We start from the raw sequence: 11,618 nt of genomic DNA, 5'->3' as shown, positions 1-11,618 counted from the left end.
AGTGGTGTTATCCAATTCATAAGAAAATCAGAATTTTTTTAAATAGCAGAGACTGCTAAATCAAGAATCCACTAGCAAGTGGGTGGCTGAGCAACTTATCTGGAAAATTCTAGGGATTTCTTCGGGTCTACAGGTCCAACAGTGACTGTGAACAAGGCTGCCCAGGAAATCTCTCCCAACTCCCAAAGAGTGACTTCGGAGGGGCTGCCGTTTTTTACCCTGAGATTAGAAAACAGACAAAAATAAAACTTCTGTGAAGTCAGGATAACGTCAGTTACTCTAATAATGATATAGATACTGCTGGTCCGTACCTCACAGGGCTTACAGAGACCTTTAGCAAGAGGCACGTTCCATTTGCATGTAGCTAGATAAATGCCTTTAAACTAAGACATGTTAATATTTCTGCTTTCTACTGATAGACAGGACTGAAACTGCAGTGGTTAATCTCCTGTTGCTTTAAGTGTTTCCCAGGGTAGGATGGTAAAGTAGTGCTCAAAAGTCTCTTTAAATCCTTTTGATTACATCATGCAGAAAGACTCAATTAGGTGGTTATATGATTTTTACCCTTATCTAATACTATTTACTAATCACACCTTTTCAAAAAGAGAGGTGATTTGGGGCCCTGCTTTCACAGGCAATACTACAGAGCTGGAATTTAATAACACTGCTTTGTTTTCATTATATTTTATAGTCTTTTACACACAGAAAGTGATACTAATTTTCCATTTACCAATGTGATATGCTCCCTTTTAAAAACAAATTGACATCGCAAAGTGAGCTGTTTTTTAAAGAAAAGTATTAAGTAAGACTTTTAAATATAAAATTAGAATGGTTTACGGAAATGGCAGAAACCCATCAGGCTCATTCTAGCATCTGGCGTTTAGAAAATGCTGCTTAAAAGTCTAGTTACCACATACGTGAATTAAAAGCTGTTATTTTAGGGACTTCCCTGGCGGTCCAGTGGTTAGGACCCTTGTGCTTCCACTGCGAGGGGCGCCAGCTCGATCCCTGGTCAGGGAACTAAGATCGCGCATGCGGTGTAGTCAGAAAAAAAAAAAAAAAAAAGCTGTTATTTTATAAAGTAGTGAACTTTGTGAGCAGAGCTCTTTCCTATGTGTAATGCTAAGGGGTATGAATAATAACCACATTTCAGGATAACCGTATCTGAAATCACTCGTTTTACAGCTGAACAAACGGCAGGCCAAGGACAGGTGACTGATTGGGTTTCCTGACGACCCCACAGCTAGAATCCTGGTCCAGAGCCCTGCCTTCACATTCAGGATGTGAGAAAAGAGCTTTGGTTTCTCTAATCGATGTAGAGCTTAGGCAACGTAGTGAAGGTAATTTCAAGATAACTTTTACTTTACTTAAAATAGGTTTTGAATGACGTCAAACTAGAAGGACTCGATTCAAGGGCTGAAGAGCTGTCAGGCTTATTAATACCAACTGCTCCTGGAAGATGGGCTCCTCTTATTTCCGGTGGGGGTGATGAGCACAGAGGAAGCCACCTGCTGGGTATATAAAAAGGAAAGGGGAGCTGCCATTCTTCTGGCTTACTGTGCAGAGACTTTGAAATTTTAAGTTATTTTGTACGTTTCTTTTTTCACACCTGCATCCAGGCAACAGAATGAGCAGGTTTGAAGTTACAACCAAAGACTCTAGCTGCCACTCAGCTCTGATTGGCACTCTGGGCCCATTCACTTGCTGTCTCCCCAGTGAGTTCACACACACCTCCCACTAATGTCTGCAGACTTCCAACAGCCTTCCCCATCTCAGCCCTTCACGGGCAACTCAGGAGCTTTAGAAGAGAACGATCCCATTTTCCCAGTACTAAATCTAGCAAGGAATCTCCATTTACACCCATTCACTCCAGAGCCTACACTAGGTTACAGACGTCTGCTTCAGTCACTGCTTTATCCTCAGTACCTAAAATTGTGCCTTGTAAATAACAGGTACAACAGGCACACAATAAATACCCGAATAAATGAGCAAAAAATAACACCGCCCTGCCTTCGGACACGTGAACTGGCCCTGTCCCTGTCCCTGGGCCTGTTTGAGGCTAACCCCTCACATCCTAGCTCTTGCTTCTTGTCTGCTCACTCAGAGGCCACTCCTGCAATAATCCGCTCCTCCCCACAGCTGTCATCGGTCCCCTTCTAATGGAATAGTCCAGTTGGCACATAAGCATGCAATTTTCTCCTTCAAAGTTAGAATCCTCCCTAAGCTCCCCTGCCCCTCTACTGCATCCAACGTCTATTCCCCTTTACGTGAGAACTGGAGCTGCCCAGTTGCTGGCTCTGCTTCAGTCCCCTTCTGCTCCCAATCTAACCCAGCCACACCTTCATCCCCAAACCCTGCAGCCTGTTCAACTTAACAACAATCTGCCCCATCTAACATTAATTCACAGTCCTCGTCTTACTTGACCAGCCCTTGAGATCACTCCCTTCTTGAAACACCTCCTTCACTTTTGTTTCTGGTGTGTCATATTTTTCTGGTTTATCTCACTGAGACATATGGGAGTTTCCTTTGGCTGGCCCCTTTCAAATGCTGGGGTACCACAAGGCCTCCCTCTTCTGGATCTACATGGTTGCTACTCAAAATGTGGTCCCTGAACCAGCAGCAGCAGCATCACTGAGGAGCTTGTTAGGAATGTAGCATCTCAGGCCCCGTGCCAGACCTATGAATCAGAATCTGCCTTTTCGGAAAATTAGGTGACTCACATGCTTATTAAAATTTGAGAAGCACGGATCTATTTACATGAGTGATTTCAGTCACATGACTTTATAAACTCCCTTCATAGGCTAACTCCCAAATGTTTCTCTCCTGTCCCTACCCCTAACATCAGCCCCCCAACTCCATGCTGGAATCCCACTGGAAATCTATCAGGCACCTCAAACCTAAGTGCAAAACAGAAATCTTGATCCCTCAAGCCAAAATCCCAAGTCATCCTTATCATCCCTTTGCTTTCCAACCTCTGGGCCAAACTCCTCCTGATGGCTGAACCTTTAAACACAGGCAGAGTCCTCCCACCCACCACCACCTCCACTGTTCCCACCCTCGTCTAAGCCAGCAATATTTTTGGTTCAAAGACTTGAGTCTCCTATACCCCCCTATCTTCACCAAGGCTCCTTATGATAAATTTGCACACATTTTCTATCATGGCTTCCAAGAAGCCCCTCCCACATGTGTCCAATGCTCTGGTCAAATTGACAAGCCTGTTCTGTTCCTCCCTCCTCTGAATCTTTGCCTGCCTCACTTCCTTATTTCTTTCTCATATCAGCTCTACGATCACTTCCTTAGAGAGACCTTCTTTAACCACACAACAAGACTCACCTCCCTTTCTACTCATTTTCCACCTCCTTACTCCGCTGTCCCTTCCTTTTTGGACTTAACACCATTACTTGGCATTATATTGGTAGATAAATATATATGACTCTGCCCCTAGAATGTCTGTTCCATGAGCAGGGACTGTTTCTTCTTCTTAAAACATCACTACTTAGAATGGTGCCTAGCACACAAGACGCATTCAAATACTGAGTCTTCAAGTATTGTTGGTGGAATTCTGGGGGACCAGGGACAAACTCTCACATACGTATCCACACTTGTATGTGCTTCAGTCACACAAATCTAGATGTAGAGAATCCACTAGCAGTTTTCAATAGGTTCCAATTTTCATAATATGGCAGTGGTTCTGCAACTTTTCTGTGCTTGAGAATCACCTAGGAATCTTTTTAAAATTCTAACATTAAAACTACACTCCAAATGAATTAGGTCACAATTGCTGGAGGTGGGACACAAGTATTGGTATATTTTGAAGCTCCTGAGGTAATTCCAATGTGAGATGAGTTTGGGAACCACTGGTATATAGTATGAGTTGGTAAGCATAGTGTGACATAGTATATGAAATCTATGATACTTAAAAAAAAGAAATGCCAGTCTTAATGTTATGCAAACGTAAGACTTCTATTTCCTGTGTGGTACAGAAAACAAAAAGAAATCCATAAAAATAAAACTGTTTCAAACATTAGTTCTCAAAGAGAACACATCTTCCAGGACTTCTCATGTTTGTTTTCCTGTTGAGCCTAATCCAAAGTTGGGGACTTCTATTTGCAGGTTCATTTTTTCCCATATGCTAAGGCAAATTTATGTATGAAAGTGCTGACCTCTATGTGAAGCACATCTGGAAGCTTTGGGGGGCTTTGCACGTACTGATAGTTTTAATGGTAAGCCGCTCTAGCCTGGTAACAAGGATATAATCACTAAGACAAAATGCTATATTCTCAAGAGAGAAAAAGATTTCTTCACAACTCAGTATTTCCTGCTCAATATAATCAACACTAGTCATCAATCAAAATATCCTTAGGACAGAAGCTAATCAAATATTCTGCATTTACTCTTCTCTAAGCTCACCTTTACACTGTCTTCATACTGCATAATGGGCAAAATTAATGAAAGAGAAAAATAAGTACTCTGATTATTAAAACCCTCACTACAGTGCAAATATGTAGATTTCAAAAGAACCTTGGAGATATTTAAACCAACCGCATGCTACAGATAAGTAGCGCCTGACACCCAGGTGAGGTGAAATGATATGCCTAAAAGTCACACAGGAGAGCTAGAAGAGGAAAAAACACTTTTTTTTCTTTTTTCCAAACAAGCAAACAGGATTTTTCACATGTTAATCAAAAAGAATCAAGATCATCAGATTAGGAAGAAATGAGGAATAAAAAGTATGCTACACATAGATTTTAAGGACTAGTCAATTCCACTGCCCCCCACCCCTGAAAAACCAAAAAATTCTCCAAATGTATGGACATATAGCCATCAAGATGCTTACCCTTAAAATATTAGGATCTTGGAAAATTCAATTTACAAATCCATTATTAATTGCATTGTTATAATGAAATTAGTTCATTAAACATGAAGACACCAAACAGCACCAATACCAGAAATTTAAGAAAGTAAATACACTATTACTTAAAATAATATATAATTTCTGATTGGGACAGAAACGAACTATAGCCGCTAGCAAAACTATTTAAACTACTGTTTTGACGTAAAGGCAATATTTAAAGACTAGTGTATACCCTTTTCTCGCTGATAGGCTGGGCATTCCAGCTGTGGGTCATTGTGAAAAATATTATTAAATAAGATGCCTTTTTAAAATTGCTCAAACTTGAACCATGATACTGCATAACCCAAATTTTGCCAATATAAGCCAATGGCAGCATTTTTGGTATTTTAACTGCTCCTACCTGTCCCAATTAAAACAACTCCCTTATTAAGCACTAGACTGAATGTAGCTATGAAGCAACAGCAAGGCATTTATAAATGGGCTACTGACAGTGTATCAAAATGCTACTGTGGAAAAGAGAGCAGCAAATACTCTAATAAGAGCACATTATTCCACATGGAATCCCAAATTATTCTCTTCTCTAGTTCCTTAGATTCTTGGAAGACTAGAGATGACCAAGTGTACATATAAATGGGGCCAGGGAGAAAGAAGCTCTGAATGGTATAGTGTTCATATTTTAAATTACTCAAGATAATTTGAATGCTTACAGAGAACTCCAACTATATCTCATAATTTTTAAGCACACAGAACTAAAATGATAGTAAAACTTCAGTGTTTACCCCAAAAGTAGCATTGCGGTTTCAGTAAAAACAAAATGGGCATGGTTTGTGAAGTTTTTATCATGCTCACGCCACCCTTCCCTACTCCCTACTCCTTTGGTCAGGTGATCTGAAGACCACCTGGTTTAAAATATTTGGTAATTCAGTGCAGAAAATTAAGGTCACAGACAAAGTACAACAACTTTTAATACACCATTAATACTAATGATTAAAAATTATTGCATAGTCTTATGCATTTACCCTAAAACATTTTCTGAAAGTAAATTCTGAAAGAATTATATAAAAGACAGATAACCCTTTAAAATGTGGATGGCCTTTACTACCTCGATCTTCTCTCCTTCTTTGTCTTTTCAGTACTTTTGTCCATTGTTTTCTCATTATCTCCCCTGCACTTGGGGCAATACCATTTCCCCTTTGGTTTATAGGTAAGTGAAACACATGAAAAGTGAAACCACTCAATTGGACACTGTTCATTGTCACATCCGATCATTTCCCCATAAGACACTTGGTTACATAAACAATATGTAGGTTCATTGGGATCGATTGCAAACTCAACAGGTGAGGCTTCCCTTTCCTGCTTGGCCTTGGAGCGTTTCTTTTTCTTGGCCGACTTGGATTTCTTTTCTTTAGGTGGCTGATCATCACAGTCTTCAATGCCATTCGTCATGTGACACAGATCACGGCTCTCACTGGTTCGCTGTCGGCGGGGTCTTCTAGAAGATCGTTCTGGTTGGCTGGAATCCATCTTTGCTTTATCTGCGGCTCGCTCACTTTCAGCAGGATCTTGGAAACACTGTGAATGTAGCTCCATTTGCCTTGCCCGATTTTCCACCAATTCGAGCATCTGTGTGACAATCTGAATTTTTTCATCTCCCAGTTCTTGACTATTGATTAATGCTCTCTGGAGATGCTGCTGGAGGCGCTTCTTCTGGTTTGAATCATCTTCTTTCTTGTATTTTTCATAGACATCATCAATTTCCTTTAATGTTTCTAAAAAAGGAAAAGAAAAATCAAAAAAAAAAAGAAAATATATGGTAGCATACATAACATTTTTCAAGTTGGTTATTTTTCACAGAATTGGTAGAATGAACTCAAACCATAAAACCACACTCCTCCACAGTATGAAAAAATGAAAAACATTTCATTTCCCTTACAAAGACCACATATTATCCAACTTCAAAGTACATTTAGAAATAAACTAATAAAAAGAATGCACACAAAACTCTCTAATACTCATTAATCTATATTAGAAAGGATAAGAGATGTGTGGCTAATTAATAATCAGAAGTCTTACCTGTGCAAGAACACTCTGTGCCACTTTAGAGTCCACCCAGCGCCATATCACCTATACTTCAGTTAAACTACCCTGTATATAAAACTTCCATGCTGGACTCCAGCCGTAAAACTTAAAAGGGTTCCAGGACTAGACAAGATTACTGGCGAACTGTGTTTACAGGATTTACGGTTCAGTCGATGACTTGCGACACGACCCCAGAGAGACACTATACCTTGACTTTCATATCATCCCCTAGACATTCTCAAGCAAAGCAGACACAAGTAACTCTTAGCTTCCCATCATATTGGCTTGAATGGCTCTTTTATTTCATCACGTGGGAGAGTCTGAAAATCAAACTATTTCCAGAGCAGGTTTAGGTTCAGGTTCTGGCATCAACTGACTAAGCTACTAACAAAATTACAGTAAAGTCAGCATTGAATCACTGTGCTTTTGTAGATAACTCAGCAGTTGCTTCTCGGCTTTTTGAACTGCTGATTTAGGTATTGTATAGCATGTGGACACACTTAAATCAATTAAAAATGGCAGTCATTAGAAGGTATACAAAAATCTGAAAATATACTTCCAGACGTCACCAAAATTTACATAAATGTCTTACTGAAATCTGTTCTCTTTCTTATCCTTATGAGATATAATGCTGTGTGAAAGAGTTCTGTCTTAGTAAAGGAAGAGAAACAAAAATTAACTCAAATTTATCACACTACGTGCCATACCACTTTTATCTTCTGATAGCATTACTCTAATGATAAGAACAGAAACATTAGAGGAACAAAATACATACACTGGGGGTGTGTGCAAGTGAAGTCACAGAGCAAATATTCAACACAACGTAGGAATTAGCCCCTCCCTGGGAACTGTAGGCACTCACACTTGATGGGCAACTATTTAACCTGGGATACATGACAATGTGCCCCCACACATTTGAGGGTACTCACACCGCCACAGCATATTTCTAAACAACGTTCACATCTAGCCCATTTGCCCAGCTAGGTATGTAAGTGGATTTCTTAAGAACCCAATTTTCTTCCAGGAAAAAATAAGGAAATTATATATTTCCCCCTCAAACACACAAAATTTGAGGTTTAAAAAATAAAGGTAAAACTTATTCCAAATATTCTGTATCTAATAATCAGGAATTAGAAACTAAATATATTACTTCACAGCAGCACACTGATATTATACATGAGGCAAAAATTCACATTTTTAAGACACCTTAATTACCCAGTGAAATAACACTTAACTAGCCCCTTCCATGTGATTTTCTCATTAATCCCCACAGCAATCCCATGAGGAAGCCACCACTTCTATATATGAAGAACATTAAGCTCAACAGGTAACAACCCCAGACTTTTCTGCCATTATCTGTCAGTCTGGCTCTGCCCTTTAAGCACCTTCTACTCAGATGCACAGAAAGCACTTAAAGTACTGAATTTTAGTTCAAAGGTTATTTACCCAAGAACTTATCAACGAGAATATTGGAACAAAAACTGAGGTTCTCTAATAACCATACCCCATTTATTCACAACGGAATAAACACTTCATTCAATTGTGAACTTTTCTTCATTTCTCTCTCTTTAAAAGTTTTTAAGGCTATTTTTAAGGTTCTTCAGTAACTTCTGAAAGTGTCTCAAATAGGTAGGAGCGAAATTTCTTTGCCTATTTAATTTATATCATCGAATATTGCTGTAGGTATTAAATCTAAAAACAGAAAATACTTAACTAGCAAAGAAATAAAAAACATGAAAAACCAAGAACACACAAGTATATAAAGCTAACAGACAGAAAACTGAAAGTTGAGCTTAATAAGCAAGTGCACAGAGTAAAAACTAAATCACTGTTTTTGCATTATCTTGAAATGAACTACAATTTTAACAGAGCTAAATTTTTAAAAAAATCTCTCGATCTTTCAAGGCCTAATACTGTTTCTCAGGTTACCAAAGCTACTTCTGTCAACTCTAGATGGTCAAGATGGCAGATTTCTCTGTAACAAACTGCCCCTTCCCAATTCAAATGAAAAGTAAATAGCTTAACTTTTGTGAAGGCAGACATGTTTTTAAAGAAATGTAAAAGCCTGCAAGCTTTAGAAACTGCAGAGTTCTGATTATTTGAAAAATTAAAAATGTTCAACATATAATTCTTAAGCACACATGTAACATTTTTAGGTTACAATTCAGATATGTGCTCCATGTCTCTAGAAAATACCTTTGGAGAGCTTTTATTTAAAAAAAAAAAAAAAAAGAGAGAGAGGTTTAAATAGTTTAAAAACGAACATGTGCACCTGAAGGAGCCAGGCTGTGGGGTCAAACATTCCCACTTAATTGGACAAGTTACTTAAACTCCTCGTAAATTTTAATTTTTCTGCAAAATGAATTTTTACTTCATTGAGTTGTGAAGGTTAAATGAGAGAATGTTCTGGACGTGGTGCAGCAACTGACACAGTAAGTAATCTGTATTAATTCGATTCCCCTCTAATTCGATTCGTCCTGTCAGTCATACGGGTTCAAAAATCAGAGATAAATTACAGGTTAAAAAACACAGAGACACTTAAATGTTCTATCAGCCTACAGGCCCGAAAATATCACCCCAGAAATGTGTTCCTTAGACACTAAATCATGAGACTAGCGACGTGCTGAAAAACAGAGAACGGGTCCAAGAAATTATCTTTTTAAAGTCCATGTGGCTGATTGCACATTATGTCCAAGGTGTGTTCCTTGATTCAGGGTTATTACATCAAACGGCTCTCCATTTAAACTCCTCCCCGTGTAGTTGCAGGCGAAAGGGCCACCAGTGGTAAATAACAGTACTCTCCGTAAGAAAGGTCGAGTCCCTGTCCTAGCTCCTTGGGTCTGACACCAAGGGTGGCTCTTGCCTCAGCACTTCATCTTGGCGGAGGAGGGACCCGGGGTTAAGGGACGCCAGGCGGTTGCCCAGTCAACCAACCCACATCCTCCAGGGACCCGGAAGTGACGCAGGGCCCGGAAGCGACGCGGGGCCGGGGTCAGCGGCGATCCCAGGAGCTGACTGGCGTCTTTGCCGTGATTGAGCGGTTGGGGAAAAGTCGAAAAACCACAACCAACCATGTCCCAAATCCCAAGACGAACTCCACTGAGGACGAGCTCATGTCCCGGACGGTCCCCTCCCGAGCAGCCCGCGTCGCCCAACCCTTCCTGCGACCAGCCATTTTCCAGCCTGGCCGGAGCGCGGGCGTCCGCGCCCCGCCCACGTCCTACGTCACGCCCGCAGGCCCAGCCCCCAGGGACAGGGGTCCTCCCCGCCACACACCCCCCTCTCCCCCCCGTCCCCCCCCCGGCGCGGGGACCCCTAGCCTTTTAACCATTTGGCTGATGGAGCTGGGGAAGGCTGTGATCCGGAACTTTCCCTGGGGCGGGAGAGGGAAAGGCTCCTCCATTCCCCAGCCCGCAGCCGGGGAGCCGGGGGAGGGACCTCCCCGGAGGCCGCCTTCGCAGCCCTCTCTCGCCCCCTCCCCCCCGCACGTTCCAATGCATCTGCTCTCAGGGGGTGGGGGCCCGAGGGTGGGGGGGGTGGGGGCCCGAGGGGGGGGGGCCCGAGGGTGGGGGGGGTGGGGAAAGCCAGGCCCCGGAGGCCAGCAGGAGTCCGGCCGCGGCCGGCCGTCCAGTCCCCACAGCCCTCGCCCGGCTGCACGCTCCCCGGCCGGGGCAGGAGGGTCTGCGGCACCGGGCAGGCGAGCGCCGGAGCAAATGCTCGCTGCTTAAAATGGCTGATTTCTCCCCACACCGGCTGCAGCCGCCGGGTCTGCAGCGGGGGCTGACGAGCGGCCAGCCCCCCCACCCCACCCCCCCCTTGAGACCCCCCGAGAAGTCCTCGCCGGCCGCAGCGGGGGAAGGGAGGGCCGCGAGCCCGGGCCCCAGTCCCGCTCCGCCGTCCCACACACCAGACGCCCTGGGTGCGCTCGGGGGGGCTGTCACAGGAGAGACGGAAAGTGGCCCTTCCCCGGGCAGGCTCCGAGCGAGCGCGCCCGGCGGCCCGCGCAGCCGGGTCGGGGAGCGCCCGCGCCGGCAGCCCCGCGGCCCCTACCTTGATACTTGTTGTCCAGCTCTCGCAACACGGACACGTTCCTCTGCATGTCGTGGGGCAGCGACTCCACACACTCGAGGTAGTCCTGCACGTAGCAGGTGAGGAGCCGGCTCCGCTCCCCGGTCAGGAGCGCGGCCGACGAGTAGAGTTGCTGCTGCTGCTGCTGCTGCCCTAACATCCTGCCGCCGCCGCCGCTGCTCCTCGCCGCCGCCGCCGCCGCCGCCTCCGCATCCAGCAGCCACGCATGCAACAGCCACGGCCGCCGCGGCTCCTCTGCTCGGCGGCCCGGCGCCGCGGGGACCCCGGCAGCCGCTCGAGAGGGCACAGCCGAGTCCCCCGACCTCCGCTCCCCGCAGGAGAAGCCCTGGCTCTCCGCCCCCGCGGTAACGAGCCCAGGGGCGGGGCGAGAGCGGGGCGCCCTCCTTTTCCCCCTCCCTCCCCGGCACGAGAGCAGCGGGGATCCCCCCCGGCGGCGCTGGCGCCGGGGTCCCGGGCGTGGACACTTCCTGTCCCCCTCGGAGCCGCCAGATGCTACCAGCGCCGCCTCGGAGCTCGGATCCCCATGACAAGCCTCTCACTGCCCGCGTCCCTCCCAATCGTCCTCCGCGCCTGTCGGAGAGCCTCTCGCTGGACG

The 11,618-nt window shown here is 44.3% G+C and overlaps 1 protein-coding gene across 1 annotated transcript; it reads right to left on the bottom strand.

Annotated features, from left to right (window-relative positions):
• Positions 1 to 5,507: 5,507 nt before the first annotated feature.
• Positions 5,508 to 11,618, bottom strand: ING2 (inhibitor of growth family member 2). The gene is made up of 2 exons (XM_057697967.1): positions 10,985 to 11,618; positions 5,508 to 6,624 (listed from the first exon to the last, which is right to left on the bottom strand). Exons 1-2 carry the CDS (start codon positions 11,160 to 11,162, stop codon positions 5,954 to 5,956), a joined length of 849 nt encoding a protein of 282 aa, XP_057553950.1. The 5' UTR covers positions 11,163 to 11,618; the 3' UTR covers positions 5,508 to 5,953.

Source organism: Hippopotamus amphibius, chromosome 10, assembly GCF_030028045.1.
Source record: "Hippopotamus amphibius kiboko isolate mHipAmp2 chromosome 10, mHipAmp2.hap2, whole genome shotgun sequence".
NCBI lineage: Eukaryota > Metazoa > Chordata > Mammalia > Artiodactyla > Hippopotamidae > Hippopotamus > Hippopotamus amphibius.
Note: the sequence above shows the minus strand (reverse complement) of the source record. Positions and strands in the feature narration are given on the sequence as shown.

Bases quoted from the DNA above. Each gene is read 5' to 3' on its own strand.
- ING2 (XM_057697967.1), bottom strand. From the start codon at position 11,162: ATGTTAGGGCAGCAGCAGCAGCAGCAGCAACTCTACTCGTCGGCCGCG. The intron at 6,625-10,984 runs GTAGGGGCCGCG...TTCCTTTTTTAG, and splicing joins GCTGGACAACAAGTATCAAG to AAACATTAAAGGAAATTGAT.